This window comes from Anopheles stephensi, chromosome 3, assembly GCF_013141755.1.
Source record: "Anopheles stephensi strain Indian chromosome 3, UCI_ANSTEP_V1.0, whole genome shotgun sequence".
NCBI lineage: Eukaryota > Metazoa > Arthropoda > Insecta > Diptera > Culicidae > Anopheles > Anopheles stephensi.
Genome location: NC_050203.1, coordinates 54,465,009 through 54,487,970, shown reverse-complemented (window position 1 = coordinate 54,487,970; position 22,962 = coordinate 54,465,009). Strand labels below are relative to the sequence as shown.

At 45.9% G+C, this 22,962-nt stretch overlaps 1 protein-coding gene across 12 annotated transcripts in view; it reads left to right on the top strand.

Moving 5' to 3' along the window:
• Window positions 1–22,962, top strand: part of LOC118513378 (mucin-5AC) — a 182,285-nt gene that overhangs the window by 138,458 nt on the left and 20,865 nt on the right. For 8 of the 12 annotated variants that reach the window (XM_036059036.1, XM_036059028.1, XM_036059037.1 and 5 more), the window contains 10 exons: window positions 6,452–6,617; window positions 6,699–7,041; window positions 7,650–8,245; window positions 9,457–9,612; window positions 9,694–9,827; window positions 9,895–10,115; window positions 10,183–10,404; window positions 11,244–11,368; window positions 11,672–11,971; window positions 20,839–21,018. In XM_036059036.1, the coding sequence (XP_035914929.1) occupies window positions 6,452–6,617; window positions 6,699–7,041; window positions 7,650–8,245; window positions 9,457–9,612; window positions 9,694–9,827; window positions 9,895–10,115; window positions 10,183–10,404; window positions 11,244–11,368; window positions 11,672–11,971; window positions 20,839–21,018 (2,443 nt within the window). The remainder of the gene's footprint in view (window positions 1–6,451; window positions 6,618–6,698; window positions 7,042–7,649; window positions 8,246–9,456; window positions 9,613–9,693; window positions 9,828–9,894; window positions 10,116–10,182; window positions 10,405–11,243; window positions 11,369–11,671; window positions 11,972–20,838; window positions 21,019–22,962) is intronic. The other 4 variants (XM_036059034.1, XM_036059031.1, XM_036059033.1 and 1 more) reach the window with 4 other exon arrangements.

Sequence of the window (22,962 nt, the reverse complement as noted above, 5' to 3'; positions counted from 1 at the left end):
TGTTGCGTGTCGAATTTTACAACACACCCCTCCGAAATAAGGGGCAGAAAACCCATGCTCGTCCTCGCATCTGGATCATAATTATCGTGATTCTTTTGTTTGCTGCTGTATATTGCTCTTTCGTACACTGGGGTACGCGCTTGTCTGATTAATATGATTGCTGTTTGTAGTTTGCCGATTGTTATCAAAGCGTTTTGTTTGTTAAGTTAATTGATCTCTGGAAGTTGTCTGTGCGAGCTTTAGAGCAAGATACCATCTCGCCCATTTCTTGGTATTGCTGGTGAGTTCTACGCTAGGGGCATTAATCTTCACGACAGCTTAACCACGTTTCTTATTAACCCTCTGTTTGCCCTCGATCGATCATCCGACATCTGAAAGCTAGAAACCCCGCCAGAGCCTTCCCAACATCACCATCATCTCTCCCTGGGCACGTGCTGTTTATCAAAAACTGGCAATTTCAATTACGAAAAGTATCCCATGTCTCATAAGAACCCCAATGCTCGTATACATCCCTGCGGGCCTATTTTCTGCGTATGCTCTCATGTGTCGTTTTTAACAAGCACACACCGAAAATGACCGACCGCAAAAGCAAAAAAGCGACCCGAGCTTTGGGAAGATGAAGCACCAAACTACTCTTACTGGCCGTGGCACTATAAACACGCGCCCTCAAATGCCATCACTTCGTGCGTTAGCTTTTCGTGCTAACGGATCCATTTTGTCCCTTCAGCCGCAGCAACACGGATCCCACAGTTATCACACTTTTCATCTCTATTTATAAAACGGGCGGGATGTGAAATATGAGCCCACGTTTCATCTCTCGTGTTCGTTCGGGAGAGAAGAAAAAACCGAACACCCCCCTAAAAAAGGGATGCCCCCACGCTTTTGTAACTTTTTGCCTATGGCGAGCGCTTTGCGTTCTCGGTTCGCCCCATACGAAGGTGCTTTATTGGCAAGTTGGCGTAAATTTATGTTCCGCACCAGAGAAGAATGCCTAATCGGTTCGGGTAGACCCGGTAGGCCAAAAAGTGGTCGCAAATTGGATTGGAATTGTTTTTTGGCGCACGGACCACGGAGCTGCAAGAAAAACTCACTTTTCGCTCAAAAGCCGGTCGGTTGCGTTCTGATTATGACCTGCGCGCGCTATCATTGCTTTTATTGTTGTTTTTAGAGTTATTGCATACTTTTAGGCGCTTTCGCTTTCCTCCAAATCGAATGGGTCAACCGTTGTGTTTTCTGACTGTCCAACTTCGGGGGACCATTTACTTAATTGTATCCACTTCAAATTGGACATTGTGTTTTCGGCATAAATTCTTTGGCGGGGGGGAAACCAGCGTTATCAGCTCGGTGACCTTCATCGGGGATGTCCGGTATAAGCATAAGGACACGGAGCGCAAGATGCTTTCTTTATTTGTTTTTCGATTGATGTACCCGGACTGCCTGTCCTTGTATGTCCACCGTTTGATAAAGGTTCGCCGACCAGAGCTGGCATAAATAAATATTTAAGTGGACAAGGAAAAACAAAACTCGCCGATGGAGACGCCTGGTGATGTGGGTTTCGAGTGACATATGGACGTCGGTTCCGCTATCGTAAGAAATGTGTAAATCTTCTGCCAAAATGCTTATCTAAAATTGCACACAATCTAACGACATAAATCAGAACACATTTAACCTTGAAACGGCCGTTTGGAGTAGCTCGCGTGCATCCGTACAATTCTTCGGGACGGACGCAGCATGTTATGCCGGAAATGCCAATGCACACTGGAACACGCAACAATGTACGCCAGCTTATCGAACCGTATCGAATGTACTTTTCGCCGGCACGATCACCAAACCAATGAAGTGTCTCGCCTGCCGACATCCTTTTTCGCTTCACTTCACGAGCTTCTCATAATTCATTTGCATATTTCCACGAAACAGTCCCGCGAGGCACACAGGTTACTGTGCACAGGTTTTACCCGAGATGCTTGGTCTTTCTCTCTCTCACTCTCTCTCTCTCGAGACACCTCCATTTTGAAGAAGTGTGCAGTGGCAAAAAAAAATTTCAGCACGAGCACCATTAATCCTTGCGAATCCGGCGTGTGTCAGGACAGACGGTAGCAATCTGTATCCGCTGCTCGGGCGAAAGGTGTTTGGCCGAAAAAACCGGCCTCCGTTGGCCTACTTCTGTGTCGTTCACCTGTGTTTGTGGTTGGCATACGCTACCGAGCTTTCCACGGGGAACACGCTGTTGGGCTGGGAAAATGCCTTATGCATTTTTTTACACCTTTCTTTCACTAAGCATAGGCATAGTATAGTCGAGGCGTACAGAGAAAAAAAGAAAGAAACTGTTCCGCGGTGAACACTTTTCCCCGGTGGACAGTCGATTTCCGGCCCGTCGTCTTTCCCAATATTTAACTATGTTTTATTTCTCGCCGGTTTTTGCTTTTTTGTTCTCGTCGCGAGGATATGTGTGCCATTGGCCTAAACAAAACTTCGGACAGCTTCCGGTACGTCTACTATCGCTGATTTTGTATCTCGCTGCCGCTCGTGTTCGAGCCATGTTCTGTATGGTGCTTCAGTGAAAGCGCACTATGGAAAGTTGTGTAGAAAAATGGACAAAAAATAATACCTTAAATAGCTTTAGGAATATTTGGAAACACAAAATCATTTAAATTGTTTCCTTCTATCTCAATGTTTTTTACCTTTTTAATAATGTACAAAAAAAATCTCGCCTCTGGCCTAAATACTAGCACCTGATTATACTTTTCTTCCTTCCTCATTGGAATGCATTGTCACGAATCCGATACCGCGCTACCTGCCTAGAGAGTGGTGTCCTATTAATACCTTCTCTCCCTCTCGTAAGCCTCAAACCTTCAGATAAACAACGAAAAAAAAAAGCGGCAACTTTATACATCCGCATCGCACACCGCATTCTGCACGCAGCAGCAGCTTATCGAACCGTGCGGCAAGTGTTGTTGTATGCAGCAGCGCCGGTTTGCACCTGCCCGTAGAGCGATAAGGTGACACTGTCAAGTCGTCGCATTCGTTTCGTTTGTTCGGCAATATTAGATGCTGTTGTTGTTCTTGCACAGCGATGGTGCCTCCCCCTTACGTGTGTGTGTGTGTTTGTGGGTGTTTTCTCCCAGGAGTGCATATATATAGCACTCGAGATAGATGACACCGTCGTTTCGAGCTGCTAGCTTTTATTTGCCTTTTAACACCTTCACTTCGAGGTGTGAAGTGTTGCGAGCTTGCTCCATTATGCTGGCGCCTATTTGCCTGATTACTGTGGCTGAGCAGGGTGAGAGATTGTAGCTTTAGGGATTTGGTCTTTCGTAACCATCATCTGAGTGGTTATTAAGAGCAGTTGTCGATGTTTTTTTTTTTCAATTAAGAGCAATATTGAGTGCTGCAGAGTATGATTACACTGAACAATAATTGTTGGAGCATTATTTGTGCTTAAACAAAAATATTTTTACCTGCGCAGTCGCTTGCTTGTAAATCGGACACGTGGAGCTCCATATCTGCATATCTGTATTCCATTTGCAAGTGTGACTCCTTACCAGACGTGGAACTTATCGTCTGCAATGAGGAGCTTCCCATTACCACCACTTCACCTTGGAAAGGAGCAGCATTGGAGCTACTGGGAACTAGCCCCAAAAACTTCGCCAAGGACCACTGGTGCACAACATTCCTTTGTTGTCTGCTGCCAAATGCAAATTCCACTCGCAAGCCCGAGTTACCGAGATATTCGAATGATAATGCAGCCTCCCGCCGAACTGTGGTGCCGGCGCTACTTCCCCATAATTCGAACCCACTTCAGCAAAGCGTAGCCTGCCGCCGACATGAAACGTAAAACCGGAGCGGTTTACGCCCAGCCTTTTGCCAGTATTATTTACCCACCCAAAAGCAACCGCACACTGCACCCACGAACGAAGATAATGCACTTTTGGTTGTTTCGCCGACGGGAGTGAGCCTGCACAACCAACCTCGAATTTGGCCATAAGGCAGTTCGTTTATCTTGCACAGTGCCAGACAGGAGTCGACCACCACCACCACCAAGACCGCGACACTCCAGACACTCTACCCCGCTAGTCGCAGAAAATTAAAGCAAAAGAATATTTAAATGCATTTTCAAAAGCTTCCCAAACAAAAGCGCATCGCTTGGTAGGAATCGGTATTGGAAGAAAATGGTGGTGAACTGAATTTTGAATCTCCATGCTTGAAAGAGAAAAAGGAAAGATCGAAGAATTGTTGCATTTAACAGCAATTAAAAGCATCCTGCATCGGTTAGGGGGAAGGCTATGCAACACTCAGCTTCGAGTGAGCTGTGTGCATTGTTTGCATTTAGTTCTCATGTTTCGGGAAAACTATTCACCGAAACGATTCATTTTTGAGCTAAAAGTTTAATTAAAAGCCACCGGCAGCTTCTCCGACGCAATTGTGTTGGCGTCCTCAACGCGAGCAAACGTTCAAATAGTTAGGGAAAAGTTTAGAAATCTTTCACAGACATTGCTCGTGTGCGTGTTGCTGTTAAAAGTTGTGCGAATTACCCCTTTTCGTGTGAATGCATTTTCATAATGCCGCTACAATCTGTTGATTCGAAGCTCAGCACGACCCCGCTGTTGCAGCTTTCCTGCGCCGGCAATAGGTCAAACACTAATTTGCACAGATGGGTATTCCGTTGAAATTCATGGCATTGCGAACTTCCCAGTACAAAACATCAGCACTGCTTCCCTTTTTTTGCATTCTGTTATACTTGCACTTGTCAAGCAGGATGTTAGCAGGCAAACTGCGCTGCCAGCACTCGAGCGAAACTCGAGAAACGATCGAGTGACAGCTTCATCCGTTATTTAGCACATCAATGTCAGCATTAATATTGCAAAGTTTTCGCTCGCCGAAGGTCCGTGCTAGTCTCGGCAAGAGCCAAGAGGGCCGCTGTTTGTTTGTCATCTTGTTGGTATTTTTTTCCTCCCCCGAACTCTCGCAACAAAACTTGTCCGTGCTTTCTTGATGTTCTGTACAATTATTTGCGATACGATCGGTAGAACGTTTCCTCCCGTTTGTCGCGCTGTGTGCCCGCTTGACACAGTTATCTTTTTCGGGCTCAGTTTGTGCATATTTAGCGACCACTTGGGTCATGAGTTCAGTTTGGTTAGTGTCCCCTTTTGCTTGCTTGCAATAGTAAACAGCGTCCCGGAAAACTACTTGACTCGGAACTTTAACGTCCACAAATTTGTCCTAGTGCATGAACAAAATTTAAACAATTATTGTAAAACTAATTTGAATCCGACCTGGCTGGCTGACAGTGCGGCAGTCTTCTCGACCTCCCAAATAACAAAACCACCAATATCCTAGCGGCAGCTCCACTTAACCGATTTAGATTACCTGGTTGAAATGTGGTTGACAGTTGGCAATGGCACCAACCATCCCGGTGGCCGTACCTTCGTGCCCCACACGCGTTAGTGAAAGTCCAGAAGGGCTTTTTCCACTCCAGCTCGGTGTCCTCGAGAAGAACGTGTGTGAACCCTCTAAGCAAGTCCACTGGGACACTGTCCCAAAGTCTTGGAACTAACACCACCACACGCAGCCACAAGTAAGATCGGGTAAGACCGGCGTTGACACTTCACATACGCTTGACACGTGACCTCAAATGTTCCAAATGGGCCGCAAGAACGGGACCGGGGATCATTAGCTTCATTTGTCAATGTCCCGAACTCTCCTGGACTTGGGCAGTGAACGTGGAATGAGCCTCTAATGTACTGACGGACAGACAGTCCCTGTAAAGATCACCGGAGACCAGTGCCCAACCCAGAAGGTAATGGTGGAGAAAACATAAAGGTCACATCGACACACACACAACACACCGAAGGCTACTACCACGTGCCTTTCCACGGAATTCTAACCATCAGTTTCCGACAGCCGGATTGCGTCCTTCCGGACTGGTTTTTCGTGCTGTAAAGGTGTTTCTTGGGAGTGTTTTTCCTTCGCTTCGTACATTTTTCTGGCAAAACTTGCTACTCCATTTGCAACCTGTGTGTGGGAATGGTTGTAAATTAAACTAAAAATTAAATTAATGTAAATTGACAGCTGGACACACAACACCAGCATACGGTCGGTGGTTGGCATGGGAATGTTTCTCCCAGTCCCTGCTACCGATGAACTCAATTTTCGTGTCCGAGGGTTTTCCGTGTATAGAATCATGCGCTGTTGCCTCATGTTAAATTGAACACTGACATGTTCTATTTGTTTGCTTTTTCGACCTCCCCAGAGTTCCTAGTCGGTTTCTGCTTCTGCTGTGTGATTCGGTGTATTCAATATTCAAAGCAACATAGCTAGACCATGTTGGCAATAATTCATGCAGGCGTCAAACATACACCATTGCGTTGTGTTTTGCTTTTGTTTCTATCTTTCCATCAACAATTCAAAGTTTTGATCTCGGATTTTTCTTTCCTTTTCTCTTTTTCTGTAGGTGGTTGGCCGCCGAAAAGCTGGTCCCAAGCACGCAACGAGCTCGCAGTCGAGCTTAGAGTCCACGCCAAGCAACATCAAGAGCGAATCGAACGAGTGGCCCGATCCACCGGACATACCCATCTGCAGCACCGAGGATGAAGCGGCCTCCATCTACTCCGATTCTGGTAAACACCACAGCAACACCGTCGATGTGTGCCGGCAGCTAACACTCTCGCTTTTCTTCCCCGTTTTCCACTCACACACAGACGACCTCATTCCACATATCCCGGACATTAGCGGGCGCGGCACGTACATCATACGCAAGGGACGTCGGCAACGGCAACGTTTGGCCAGCCTCGAATCGGAGGCGAACAACAGCAATGGCGGCGGTATCCTCGTTGGACCGGACGTCCCCGATTCACTCGGCGAGGATCACATCCTGCGTGGTTTGCCCAGTCCCGTCTTTCCGGCCTCGATGATCACACCGAAATCACGTCACAGCATCGATCTTGGCCTGTCCGCAACCGGCAAGACGAGCGTTGGCGTATCGCTCCTCAAATCATCTCCATCGGCACCCCAAAAGCTACCCAACTCCGTACTTTCCCCAAGGTAAGCACGTGAACGGGGGTTGTGTTGATTAAGTCAACAACATCATGCACCCGTGCGAAGTTCTGCTTGCGATTGCCATCGGAGCCTTTCATCTTACGCCTTGCCCTTTTACAAATGGATGACCTCCATCCCAATTTTATGATTAAAGCATCGTGGGTTCGGACATAAGGCGGCGGGGCCACTCTTATCAGCTCTCGTTCGAAAACCGACCAAGTCAAGATGGTAACGAACTAAAACACCTCAACGGTCGAGAAGCCAACGAAAGAAGCATCTTCTTGTGATGAATGAGCTAGCTCGTTTTCCTTCTGCCACTTGAGCCGGACGTTTATGTCCAAAGTTTCCCCGTCCCCGGGTAGCAGCTATTTTATGAAAAGCGCTGAAAAGCTTTTTTGCTGGCGCGATGTAATTCTGCTGATGAGATCGTCTGTTGTTTCGTCTTCAGGAAGGACAAACATAACCTTAATCGGGAGTATGTTTATACTCGTCCCGGGTATCCTGGGCAGCCGTAGTTGCAAGAATGCAGCGCTTTCTCCTGTGCCAAACACAAACACGATCTTGCTTCTCGCTTTCCCATCCCTAACCGGTGTGTTTGTTCGCTTTACTTTCAGGTCACGATTATCATTAGACTTAAGTTCACCTACTACCTCAGAGCTTTCAACTAATGTTATAAAGATCACCACCCCGACCGGAAGCTATCCTTCGCCGGTGGCGGCCCACCATCACGCTTCCTCGCCGCTCGGTGCCCCTCCAGCGTCCGGCCCACTGCACGCCCTGAACGGTCTCATCAGCAACGGTGCGGGTCCACTAGCGGTCGGTGGCAGCAGTAGCCTGAGCAAAAGCACCAAAGCATCCACGGCTGTCAGCAACGGTGGGACCAGCATTGTCAACGTTGTCGGTTCATCCGGACCTGCTGGCGCCAATCAACCGCAATCAGCCGCACCATCGCAACCGGTCGTGTCGGCCCGGTACACCGAGTTCAAGACGTACAGTTCCACGTTCGATGCGCTCCAGGCACTGGACAACTCCTCGTCCGGTGGTGGAAACGGTGGCAGTGGAGCTACCGGCGGTGGTAACACCACCACCACCCATCTGAACGGATGTATCGGACCGGGCGTATCAACGGCCGGTGGTTCCTCCGACAATCCGTTGCTACGGGTATCCTCGCTGCCTACCATCACACCACCGCTAACATCCTCCGCAACAGGTAAGCATTGGCGTTGTTGCTTTTAAGTGGGTTAGAATAAATTACTTGTGAGATTGGGCACATCCATCCGACGAGATCCGGAACCCGATTAAGACGATTAAGGCGGGAAGGCTCATCCAGCTCACTAACAGCCCGGTATTTCTAAACACCACTGACAATTGCCTAGCGGTCATCATCATCCTACACAGAAGCTCACTCCTTAAGCACTAATTGGACGATGGTCTCTGGGTTTCGGGTTTCTAGTTCGATACTCGAAAAGCATCCTTTTAAGCTGCTTACGCGACACACCGTCGTCATCATCATCGGTTAATTAGAAGCGCTAAGAATGCGAAATTCCATCCTCCGCAAACGGCGAACGTCAACCAACCAACTCGTTCCCTAATTTCCAAAGTGGAACAAAACATCGCTAGGATGGCTAATTTTTTGCCCTCATCACGTCCCTTCTCACGTAAATTGTAAAAAAGGTTTGAAATTTTGAAGAAAAAAATGTGCCCATCTCACCCAACCCCAGGCGGCTTGCTGCTTGTATCGAGGTTTGATTAGGCCAGTGAGGACATCTTTCATTCAGGCCGCCAGGCGAAGCAGCATTCAAAATATAAACTACACCTTCCGCACCAACGACCAGCCTTCTTCTGGCCCATCCTACTCACAGGAGGAATGTAAAGAGATTGGATGCCATTAGAGCGGAATGAAAGATGGAAGCGAAAGCCGGGGTTCTGGTGGGGTGGTCCATTCTTTGTCAGCTACATTCTTTCCATCTGCCTGGCTTGGTCCGTTGTTTGAATTCGTCTAGGTAGGTCATTCGGGGAAGTTCTACTAAAAATAGGGGGAATTGACTTTTTTTTTTGTCTTCACTCGCCTATCGTGAAAACGAAGCTACCCGTGTCATATTATGTTGGACACTTCTTGCGAAATTCGCCAAACTTTTGCACCATTCTGTTAATGGCTCTCGTTTTGGGGTTGAAAAGCGGTTAAGAAAATCAGCCATATGGTTTATTGCTTATCAATTTCTCTGTGAAAAAGACCAGGATATTATAGTATAAATTTGAGCGTTATGAAAAAAACCTCCCAACTTTTCGTTTAACTCATTTTCTTGCAACCGATTCTTGTACGCCACTTTCATCGCCCTCGATATGCTTGTACTCAAGCTTGCATGCTACAACTTTACTTGTACTCAATGTTGCACTCAATCTTATCTTCTCTTTCCTCAGCCGAAGGTCTGGCGACACCGCGACGAGAACTGGCCCCGCCAATCGAGGAGGACGAAGAGGCGGACAGCGACACACAACGAGGTGCCCCGCTGCGAAAGATAGAAGATAACATTAGTGCTTTATTACGTGGTGATATATCCGTTGCTAGAGTAGCCGGTAAGTGTAGCGCGACCCAATGACGCTATGTACCCTGACCTCATCAACTGCCACTAATTCGCTTCCCATTCCCACCCACAGACATACCTCCAGCAAGACGTCCACTAGGTTTTCGTCTAGGTGTTCATAAATCAGAAAGTGCCAAAGAAATGCTGCTGTCGCAGGCAGGCCTCGGACCGTTGCCACCATCACCGCCATCATCCAGCCCGGAACCGGTTAGTTAGTGAATGCTGTCCGTCGCTGGTACCACCATTAACGCAAAACACTTTGTACGATTTCCAGCAGGATAGTGACGAGTTTCCCCCCTTGCCTCCATCACCGACGGAAGAACCGGAGGTCATGCATCAGATGCACGGTATACGCATCAGCTCGCGGAACCGTGGCAGCAACGGTGCACCGAACGGTTCCAGCAAGCATGAACAGCTGGCCCATGGTTACCGAGAGGATCATCCACCGGCAATTCCGCCACACCGTGGACCATCGATAAATACGCTTAAAACAAGGTACACCTCCGGCCAGAATTCGTCCAAAACCTCAGATAATGAAACTCTTATTCTCTCCGCCTTTCAGGTCGATGGATGCTGGGTTCAGTAAATCGTACCGTAACGGTTCGTTCGGTTCGTCGACGTCCCCGCACGCCCCCGGTACACTTCCTCCCGATTTGCCCGGATGCAACTCGCGTCGAAGAGTCATCACCGGTGGCTACCAGAAGCGCACCGCACAAAGTCCCCGTGAGGAAAGATCGCTGCAAACGTCCTGCAGCCTACCGGAGACACCCATCTTTGCCCGAGGGTAGGTGAAAAGTTGCTTTATAACAGGAGTGGCGAGGCTTCTCTTCACTTTCTAGAGGTCGTAAAGTACGCAGTGCTACTCTCCAATGGTAGAGCTTAGTCTGAAGTCAGAGCTTTATAGTTATGGGAGAGCTCCATAGTAAGGACTATTCTGTGAGAGTAGATCTTCCTCGCAAGGGTAGAGCTCCATAGTAACGGCAAAGCAACCTAGTGACGACAGAGTTCTTCAAGAAAGACCGAGCTTCTTTTTAAGGATAGAGTTGCTTTGAAAGCACAGTACTACATAGTGATGGAATGTCTACTTCAACAGGGCAGAGCATCATAATACGGGTACAACTACTTTGCAGGACAGAGCTTCATGAGGACAGAGTACTTTGTGAGGTAAATGTTTGTGTATTAGGAACAGCAACTTAGGGAAGTTATAGGGAGGGGAGATCTTCATAGTAAATGTAGAGCTACTTTGTGAGACGGAGGACAGAGCTGTATATTTAGGGGCAGATTTACCTTGTGTGGACAGAATTTCAAAGTCAATGTGTCAGACTAATTTGTGAGACAATATCATATCAACTTTGTGAGGGCTGAACTATCTAGTGAGGATAGAGTTTGTGAAGCCAGAGCTGAATAGTTTGCAAATATTTATGGACAAATACCTAGTGAAGGCTACAACTACTCAGCGAAAGCAGAGTTTAAAAGTGAGCCAAAATTAATGGTTGGGTCAAGAATTCGTAGTGAGAACGGCCCTCATTTTATAGAGGTGAAGCCATAATGCAGCTTTCGAACTCACTATTCAACACCCGGAACCCGTCTCAGTATCTAACGACCTCTTAACTTCCCTTTCAGCTGTGACATACCAAGAACACCACATCGACGTGCGCCAGAAGTTCCACCGCACGGTAGCGGAAGTCGCACGGCACCCAGAACCAACTCCACCACCAGCAGTCTCGGATCATCCGTCGTCGGCATCAGTATGTATACCAACACTCAATGGCCCCTTCCAATACAATAACCCTTTTCGCCGGCAAACCACACTCGGAGCAATCGTACCGCTACGTAAATAATACCCTCAGCTGCACATTATTTTCTCTAAAACGCACATCGTAACCCCGGGTGATGGTTGATTTCGGTCGAAATCGGTGCACCGGACCGGGCACGACAACAACAACGGCGCGCCCTACACTAACTCCATTCACCCATATCGTAACGCCTTCTCTCTCTCTCTCTCTCTCTCTCTGTCTGTCTGTTCGTCCGTTCTTCATTCCACGATACAGGTGCCTCGACCACGATCGGCAGTCGACAGCGCAGCATCAGCCAGGCGCTGGCCAACGGGGAGATGCTGCGGCTGGCCGGCGGTCCCGCCCGGGGCTGGTACCCGAAGCAGCGCCACCCGAGACCGGCCTCCACCGAGAACCTGGACCGGCTACATCCGCAGGGATCGCTGCGCGCCTGGGAGGCAGCGGGTACGGGTAGCCGCAAACCGCTCACCCTACCACCAAATCTTACACCCAAATTTTTCAACAAGTCACCGCGTGAGGCACTGCGCCGGGTTACTAGTTTGCTCATACGCAAAGGTACGGTAGGGCGATTCTTCCCTTCGTGTTTTAAGGGCCCAAATTTGTCGGACGTAAGCCGTGTCGTGTTTTTGCTCGTGTTGTTCGTCCGTTCGTAACGCGAAACTCTCTCGTTAATCCTCGTTTGAGTATGTTTTTATCCAATTGTTTATTTTTTATTTTTAACACAGCATTAATAATTGAAATTCAAATTTAAAATTCTAAATTTTAAACCGATCATGGCATAACACTCCTCGTGCATCTCCCAACATCATTTCCGTATTTTAAAATTAAAATTATTATTTTAAAAGCAGCTTTAAATGTTGGCTTCCAAACTGGCAGCACTGCTGCTTCAACGGTTTCATACCCACATCGTACGCAATATCGCGTGCAACGTTGCGTTTGCGCAAACTTCACGCCTCCTTTAGCTGTCAGTTGCGGATGCACGTGGTGTTGTTATTGCGATATCATCTATCTGACCAGAAAATCTCTAATTTTTCCCCCTATTTTCAACGATTTGGATTTTCCCATTGTTTTCTTTTCTCAATTTTATTTTTTGCTCTTTGATTTCAAAAATCCGCGCGTTTTAAGAATTCGATTATTACACACGCGTTGTCTAAAACACGTATTTGAGCTCAGCTAAAACAACAAGAAAGCATAACGAAGCAGCATGTTTAAAAACGAAACTAACTAGAACAGTAACTTTGTATGTTGCGACACGATTCAAAGCCGTGCCCAAACGTTAAATGCCCAAACGCGGATAAAATCGTCCTTACCGTAAACAAGATGAAGCAAAATTCGCACACAAACGACTTGTTAAAAATGATCACCGTCGCACATGTCACATGGCACCCACCCACTCACACACCACCACCCACCCACAACCCAGTAAACAAACAGCAATCTGCACAACACTCTCGCACCCAAGAAGAAACACCCATTTCATCATTATCATCAGCTCCAACCTTTTGCGTGAACAGTTGCTTTCGTATTTAATTTCGGTTTTCCTATCATTTTCTACACGTGTTTCCTAACCCGTACTGTCTGCTCAGGAGAGGCAGCAAAGAAATTAAACAGCTTGAAATTAATGAAACATTTCGCCAACAAAGTGATCGCTAACCAGCACCAATTAGGCAACGAAAAATCAGCCAAACAAACGTCTCGATGGGGGCTAATGGGGTTGGGGGTGTGTTTATGTGGGTTGTAAAGCTACACACACACACATACACGAACGCCGATAAAGTCAGTGAGAGCGTTGCACTGGTCGCCTATTTCGTTCGACCAAGAGATCAATCCCCGACCTCCTCGAGATCGCCTGTAGCGGATCTGAAGCGGAAAGTCAGTGCGACAGACAGAGCGTTTGCGGAGGACCTACCGCTCGGCTAATTCAATCAACTGCTGCTCTGTACTCTAATCATTTGTCCGCATTCCCATTGAGTCGCGGCGTGTCGCGTGTGCGCGTGCCTCTATGTATACGCACACTCACAATCATCGATTCATCTTGAGACAGTATTAATCGTTTTTAAATGAAGCGAGAATTTCGGTTCGACGGTCTCGGGAAGCATTTTGAGGCATTTCAGCTCGATGTAGCAATCGAACACGCGTTTTTTTTTATCTATCAAAGCAATATCGCTATCTAGCACTTTATCGGAAGCCGATTATATCCACTGCTCAGGAACGCTGCTCGACGCGCCCAACTGCAGTTGGATTTCGATTTATCCGATAGCTTTTCGTGTTCACTGTCCACCACACCATGACCCTGGATATCTTATTCGGCCCGGTGTCTCCTCGATACCGGCTCCGACAATGTGCTGACTGTTATCATATCCGCATAAAATACCGCCTACTACCATCCATGGCGTTCCCATCCAACACACGGACGAGGTATAAAATCCCCGGCCCGGGCATACTTAATATTCAGCCGGCATCGGACGGTATCGGAAATCGCAAAGCTCCAAACCGTCAACCAATGGCGCACGCTGACGTTTACGATCAACGAGCAACGGAAGTTGGCGCCCGCGGGTTGCGTTGCGAGGGTCATTTTCTTCGTCATTTCCTCCGTGTGCAGTCAAGAGTTCGTTACTGCCAATGCATTCTGATTCGCTGCCATGTGCCGCCGCCTCTGAAGGCAATCAGTATGTCGCCATACTGACGTCACCATGACCGGCCAAAAGGGTTTCGTTCACACTGGCCACATGACCTCGATACCAGATGAAAGCCGAACCAACCCATCCACTCTCTCTCTCTCTCTCTCTCTCTCTCAATTCCCTTTGGAGCAACATTTGCGTAGCGTTACTGTGATAAAATCATCCTCCGCACGATCGCCCTTGGGAGAGAGGCCAACACATGAAGTTTGCTTTACGCACAAAAATTCGATTCGAATCGCGAAACGGTCTTGCCTTTGGCTGTATAAAGAGGAGAGAGGCATACACAAGAGAGAAAAAAAACCCCAAGGAAGAATTGTTTACTTCTTCTGTTGGTCTCTTTTTTCCACCACAATCTCGAAGACATGTGCGTGGTCGCTCGGGCACGGAGGGACGTCTTGTGTCTGACTGTCCGACTACTGCTGGAGCAGATGTTTCATTCCTTGCACTCCCAATGGGATTTTGTGACACAAAGGGTTTCGGCAAACACTTCTTCTACGGCTTATCGGGATAGGGTTTGGTTTGGGACGGAAGCAGCGAAATCCCTCGTCCAGAAAAAAGTTTGCGTTCTTCCAGGGTTTGGCTTTGTGGGGAGGTCTCCTTTCATGTCTAATATTTATCTTTCCGATGATGGTTTAGTACGAGACCTTTCAATCCATTATTCTTGACATTTTGTTTTCTTTTTTCCATTCCTACTACTGGAAGGAGGTAAGATTAGTGTTGTGATTGAAGCTTATTGCAAAACCGGGCACGACATTACGCAAAAAAAAAAATGGCGCTTGAGTTAATTGTCGCAATTTATGAATAATCGTGTGCAGTGATGAGCGTGATACGTGATACACATTCGTGTGATGGCTATGGGAACGCGAAGCGATGACTTCATGACTAATAATTATTTTAACCGTGTGAAGATGACTAGCGCGCAGAATATAAAATACAAAGACAAATAAGATTTTTTTAATTTAAATTTATCTTTGGGCATAGAATAGCTCGCTCATCGTGTTACGGCTAAATACAATTGCGGATCGCACCACAATTAAGGAAAGCAATCCCTTTTTTTTTGGTGGACCTAAAAATTTCCCCATTTTCCCGCATCCCTTTAATGGTTCCCGGCACGCAATACCCAACAGCCAACTCATTCCTCTTCCCTTTGGCAAATGGTGTTAGGCAAATTCATTCCGTCCGGAAATGTTCCCTCACTTAAGACGCTCGGGAAGAAAGTGATTTAGATTTGAAGAGGTGACAACGCACCAGGAATTTTGCGACTCTCGCCCTCCGGGGACTCTAGCGTCAAGGCACTAATGGCTTCATCTTCAACCCTCATGGTGTGAGATTCGTTTAATTGTGTCCTACTTTTTAGCAGCACCGGGAAACACCTTTATTGCGGCGGTGTCTTTGTGGAAACAATAGCCTAAAGCTTAAAGAAAATGGGAAATGCCAGCGAAATGGGTCCTTTACACGCATCCTTCCCCACTGGGAAGGCTTCAGGGGCGATGAAAAGTTTCCCTGCACGCACTATAATCTTACTACAATTGATACCGATTGGGCAGGCTTAAAAGAGTATCTCCCAACTGGCGGTGGAAAAATGGGGATTAAGCGCTTCGGTTAAATCTCGCACTCATAAAATCGGATTTTTCTCGTTCCGATTTTATCAAGCCACGAAGCGGTCAAGCCGCCTTTTTTCCCGGAAAACACCCATTCGTTGAAGCCTTGATACCATTAATTTCCATCTATCAATGTGGTCCATCCGGAGGTTAATCCGATACCATTTTCACTCATCGCTATTGGCAACGGCGACGACGCTGACGACGCCGGGGAAAATGTGACCCAGGAAGCGTGTGTGTGTGTGTGTGAGTGTGTAACGGAAACAAAGAAAACTCCTTGCACCGGGGAAACCTCATCGCCGCTTGTGTGTATGTGTGTGTTTGTGTCTCTAAAGAGATGAACCACCCTGTGGTTGGCGTGTGTTGTGTGATACCGGAAATATCAACGCCCGGATGGCAGGACGTGAATGATAGCGTACCAAGATTAAAACAAAGCCAGGAAAAAAAATCCGGCCGGATACGAAACGCCGGAAGAGCGCGAGAGACAGAGAGCATCACAAGAGAGTGTAATGACATTAGCATTAACTTTTGAAACCACCACTACATAGAAGCCAGGAGAAAAACCGGTACACAACAGCACACCCAGCGTTTGTGTTAGTGAAAGGGATTTTTTTTACTTGGAAGGATAAAGCAGTGCGCTTGTGTGAGTGAGTACGCCGGATGGATATTGATTTTCACTTCAACATTCACATCTAAACGATCTCTAAGCGGCCAGGACAATTCAGATAACGTATTTTTTGTTTGTTTGAGGGCATGTGTATTGGTGAGAAGAGCCAATTTTTCTTCTCCCTTTTAGATGTGTGTATGTGTGTGAGCGTGCTGCCGTACGGGAAAGGATTAATCCGCTCTGCAAAGGACACCCCTTAAAACACACACACTAAGGGAAACCCGTATACCGCGCGTAGCAGCACGTGCGAGTTTATTTGTTTATTTGTATTACGGTCGTTGCTTTTGTGGCTCTATTTCGCCATCCCTTCCAATCCTTCCATTATTATCGAAGGACATTAATAGCAGGACAGGAGTTTAGTGTTATGGCCGTTAAAATGTAGCAGGAACGTTCGATGACATTTGAGAGATGTCGGACATTCTCGGTTATACTTTAATCCTTCCCGGTCCCTTAGCACATCAATGGACGCATGTCAAAACGTCCGCACTATAGTGTTCAATCCTCCCCGCTTTAGAGGAGCTGATAGGACATTAGATTTGGTTGTGTGTATGTGTTTGTCTGGGTGTGTTCAACTTCAACTTCGTTCGACGCCCCTGCTGAATGCGGCAAGGAATTACCGCCACGGCTAGGAGTGAACGTACAATAAAACATGATAATACAACTTCCACCTTACGGGGGGAACCCCCACGCGTCAATGCTCCGAGGGACGTGTCCTGTTACGGACCGTTGTAAGAGAAGTTGTTCTCCCCCTGTCGCCACTCCCTACACTCCCCGGCACCAGGGAAGAATCTCTTTTCGCAATAGTGCGCGCGCACTCGAGAAACTTCCCAGCAGTTTGAAAGGTTCCGGTATGGGACGGTACTGGCACATCTTGACAGTGCGACTCGTGCTTCCTTCCTTTTTGCCGAGAGATTATTGGACTCGACGGGGGGGAGGGGGACTTCACACACACACACACAGCCGCGTGTCTCGGATTTTCCGCCGGGAGAAAACAGTCTCCCGTTCCCATTATTTAACCCCGAAGCTGTTGCGTCCTCATCAGACATTCTTGTCCATAAAACCTTTCCTCGGTCGTATCTTTATTTATCCGGGCTTTTTTTCTTTTCTTTTCTTTTTGCTTTTGTTTTGTTGGATTCCTCATGCACAACCAAAAGCAACAGGATCATTGAACGAGCAGTTGAGCGAGTCGTGCAAGGGCCAATTGCGAAATTGGCAGTGTTGCCAGTTTCTGTAATATTTGTTGATTTTCCACAACCAAGGGAGATAAGGAGATAACTTTTTATAGTTAATGAAAATTCTTTTCCATTTTCGTGCAGTTGAGTAACTTATTTTTCCCCACCTCCAGCTTTCCCCAACCGAAAAGTTTACGAATCTTTAGGAGACTTTCATTTTCATCTCCCACAAATACACTCGAATAGAGGCAAACTCGCGTAAGGCCTGTTCGAATCGGATTGGCGATGAAGTCCCGGCTACGTGGGTTGTGGGATGTGGTAACGGTTGTGGCCACCACACTTTAACCACAAAATCGGAAACAGGTTCGGAAGAAGTTGTTAAGGAAGTTTCTGTCTCACCCTCTCACACACTCCTTCCGTTGCGTGCCCCGGTAGAAAAAGAGGACCACGGAAAATAAATTCACCCGACAAGCGCCTAATGCTCTTGATGAGATTGTTTACTTTTTACCGGTGCCGCCAACGAGAGGAAGATCAATTTAGAAGTTTGTTTTACTGTCAGCATCATTTATTATTCAACAGAAGGGAGAAAACGCACCCGGGGAGTGTAGTAGAATGTGAAATTTCGGCACCGTTTATCATACGCGGAGCTGACACAATTTCTTGTGGTTCCCTTTTTTTGGGCTACGAGCAAACTGGCTAATATCTAGAAATTATTGCCCAGCACAGTATCTGAGGTTCGGCCCACAACACCTACTGGTGGCGGTTTTTGCGGGATCGATTTCCACTCCTCAACGGAACAGGCTTTAGATTGTACTTTGTGTGCTTGTACTTTGCAAGAAAATGTGTGTATTATGGCAACACTGATGCCACACCTCGCACGCACTCGAGAGAACCGCACACGATCGGGATCGGGAAGCGTGCCACACGAAAGCTCGTAAAACTTGTGGGAAAGTGCCCGGGTACAGTACAGTACACCATTACTGCCTATTACTAGCCCGGGTTTTCGTTGTACGTACTTTTATTAGAGCCCCGTACTTCAAAGCGATGTAACCTCGAGCATGTACAGTGTGCGATAAAAATGTATCGCAAGGTGATAGATATAGGAATCTTTTTCATTAAAGATTCTTTAAAAATTCCACAATCTCGCCTTTTAAACACTATTACATAAAGAAATGCTTAAGGGTGTTGTCGACATTTGATTGTTTATTAAACACGAAGCGAAACAGGAGTGCTCCAAAATTGTACTCTGTCGGAAGCTGACAAAAAACCTCTTGGAGACCTCTAGAACCTGTTTGAAGAAGAAGGCACGAGGTGTCCAATGTAATGTTAGCAGATTTGAGACTAGAATGATTTCAAGATTCAATCCCTAGAAAAATTAGAATCGGATTGGATCCTAAGAGATGGATTCGTTTCTTATTCGATTGAGAATCGATTTAGATTCTTATAGGAACTCACTAGGAATTCTATAGGGCTATTCCTTACAATGGTTCACTAAAAATTGCTCTCCAAAGCAGGTAAGAGGTGTCCAAAGTAGTGTTGGAAGATATGAAACACAGTAGAATCGAATATTCAATCCTCAGAAAGATTAGAATCGCATTGAATCCTATTTGACGGATTCGATTGGGATTCGACCTAATTTGAATTCGATTGGGACTGGGTAGGGATTCGATAAAAATCTGATGGGGATTCGATAGGGATTCGATAGGAATTCGATAAGGATTCTTTCAGGATTCTATAGGGCCGTTCTTAAAAATGGTTCTCTAAAAGCTGCTACACGCAGTAGAGGCAAGGTGTCCGAAGGCTCCATAGTTCGATGACATAGTTGAAGTTCGAAAATAAGTTTTTACAGACTGGCAGAATGTTCTTAGTATTGTCAATAGAATTACAATTGGAAGAATTATGGCACCGAACGAACGTTGCCAACAATTATGTATATTAGTTTGTTAGACAACAACTTTTGCTCTATTAGTCTTACAGACCAATTGAAAACTGATAAAACTGTAGAAGCACGGCTAAGAGTGCTCGCTTTTTCGTAGAAACTCTGTTAGACTTTAATGCTCTTAAGTAATGCAAATCATAATGAGTTATCGGTAGGACTCAAAATCAAGTTACAAAGAATTTTGAGTCAACCTTCAGTCAATTCATTAATTATTCACTCAAGACTGACGGATACATTTTATTCATACCTCCATGAAATAGTCCACAGCTCTGACAAGTCATAGTTAAAATTCTCTATCGATCGTCAAAGACCTCATTTCCAAATGTGGCTTATTGTTTTACCCACCACTGTACCACGGTTTTAATCACTGTCACGGAAGCAAAGCATTATGAGTTTGCAGTACCAATTTCTTCCATCAACAAAGTCCCCATGTGTGTGCGTCTGTCGTCCGGTATTGAGGCCACTCGGCGTTCCCAACCGACAACAAACAAACCCACTAACAAAAAAGCGCGCACACACTCTTGACTCGCACCTCTTATCGAACACCAGCAGTAGAAATCCTCGTCGCTAGAGCCTAACAAGTGCATTATTTCGAGACGTTGCGTTGCAGACAAAGAGCGTTCCAAAATCCCGCCCGAGTGATAAGACCATGCCATGGTTGCTGGATGGCCATTACTTGGTTGGTGAACCAAAGCATCACACAGCGAAAAAAACATGGGCCCGACAGAATTTGCATCCATTTAGTTCGGTTTTAATCGCTGCACGAGCTGCACTGATTGACGGGTTTTTTTGGTGAACTGCCTTTTTGTTGTTAAATGGTCTTTTGGCTCTTGCTTTGTCGATAATGGTGCCTGATTCGGGCATCAAGTGCACCCACAGTTGTTGCACTTTATAACCGTTAAACGTTTACTTCCTTCGTTTGATTGTTTCTCCGTTTTCTGCCTTGGTTCATCTTATCGAAAGTTTATCAGTGTAACTGACTCACTCAAACGCCCTCCATCCTTGTTTGAGTGAGCCTTTTTTTAATTTAACTTCAATACAGACATAACCTTTTTTTCCTCTCTTTTCTGTTTGACACTGATGAACCTCTCATTACACGACCGGAAATCGGACTCCTTTCCCTCTCGCTCTCTCACACACACTCTTAATCACACATCATTTCCGGAAAATCATTCCATCATCCTCATTGTTCACTCTCACTGAACCATCTCGTACGCAACCTTCCTCGCAAGCTAATCATTGTCTACCTTCTTCATCAACCCTGTCGCTCTGTGTTTTTTTTTTCTATCCTTACTCTATATAAATGTTCTCTGTTTTTTTGATATCCCTTTCATCATGATCATGATCCCAAACGAACTGCAGGCAATTCCGGTACGAAGGAAAAGGAACCGAAAAAGGATAAGGACAAGGATTCGCATCATCAACATTCGCAACAACATGCCCAGCAACACTATCACTATCAGCAGCAACAGCAACAGCAGCAGCAACATCATCACCGTGATTCGTCATCCGTCTTCCTGCAACGTTCACCCGGTTCCGATGGTGAGTGACCCTCAGATTTACACGCATTTTGCTGACCTCGTTGGCTCATTTGTTTCCCGATTACTTGTTGCCAGACCAGTTTTGGGGTTGGAGTTTTGGACCCTCCGATGTCCGATGCAAAGCTTTTTTTGTGCAGCGCTGCAGCCTCGCGAGATTGTGTGTGTGTGTTGAATTCAATTTGAACCATTATCGAGGGTGACGTACACTCGTTAATGGTGAACACAAACATAAAGCAATATTTATTTCGCACAAAATGATTCAAATGTTTATAAACATCGATGAAGCATGGACACTGACATGGTTAAACCTAGTTTGCTTATCGCTTTATCGCGGCCTAAAGATAAGGTGACGGGGAGAAAAAGGTAGGGACAGAAATAGAAAGTAATCGAAACATTCTGTACTGTTTTAAATCGATTTTTTGGATGCGCTAAAGTGATCAGAAATTCTCATTTGAATTTAGGGATCAATTCTGCGTTTTTTAAACATTTGATTTTCAACATCTTGTATTTAGAGATATTTTTTGAGGAATTATATATGAAAATATTTTTAAAATCATATTTGAATAGTAGTTACTCCTGCACGACTTATTATAAATCATTGACAGAGTTTCCAACATGAGCTAGTAATGTTCAAGCCATTTCTGGGCTCTGCTCAAGATGAGTTTGATGATTTACAGTAAGAATTGGCTTCTGTCGCACTTTATCGGCAACTCTCAAGATAAATTAGAGAATTTTTGACCAAGTTCAAAATAATCGCTTAAGAAATATTTCAAGGACTAAAATATGTCTGTCCAATGCTATCTGCAAATTTTTTGCTTCAACGTAAACGGTTTCGAGTAAAAACCTAAAATATTTAGAGCTGTTCATCCAATCAAATTTTTGGATAGCAAAATAATCCAACCAAGCCTTTTCTAGGCTCTACCCAACTGGACTTTGTTGCACTTTCTCGACTCTGATCAAAATAAACTGGACATTTTTTATAGATTTCAAAATAATGACTTTAGCAATGCCAAAACTGCAAACATTCTATCCAGTTATACCTGTAAATTCTCCGCAGCAATCTGAGCGATGCCCAATAAGTGCCTGGAGCATTACTAGTATTCATCACGGAATCCCAATAGGGTTTTTCATCAAATCAATTTTTTGCTTCTGAATATTGATCAAAGAGAACACAAATCAAAGAGTATGGCACTAAGACCAGACTACTTCTTCTTCTTCTTCCTTGGCACTACAACCTCGAGAGATCTCGGCCTGCCATTTCTGGCTTTCTGTGACTTAAATTACCCGTAGCAAAGTAGTCAGCCTTGCGTACGGGGAGGTGGTCTGGATGGGTTTTAATCCCTGGTCCTGCCGTCTGAAGACCGGCGCCGGTATCGCATCGGCCACCGGACCACCCCCAAACTTAGATTCTTTGTAATTGGAATTTTTGCTAATATGCCAATTTTCTCCAGATATATACCTTGAGGACCGTCTCAGGGCGCACAGTCGATAGCGACACCTGTCTGCAGACGGCAAGACCGTGGATGAAATCCTATTTGGACCCCATAGCATTGCCGGACGACTATCCAACATGTAGCGCATTATATTACCGGCATGACAAGGTCGTTAAACCCAGATGAAAATATAAGTCTTGACCTCTAGAGGATTTTGAGTCGACTCAATTTGATTGTTTGCTATATGCTATAATATTTTTATTGTGTTAAAATTTAAGCATGCAAACTAGTATAAAGCAAATCAAATTTGACTATCGAATACTGCTCTCTTTTCGAGGGCAGAAATCAAGTTCTTTGTCAGGCACCCAAAATCCACTTTGGAGCCATTTTTCCCTCTCACATGCCCTAAACAACGAGGAACAACTTTTTGCTTTCGCCCCAAAACTTTCATCGTTTATGCAGATACGAAACAACAAACTATCACACCATCGAACAAGCTCGGTTCCATTCCC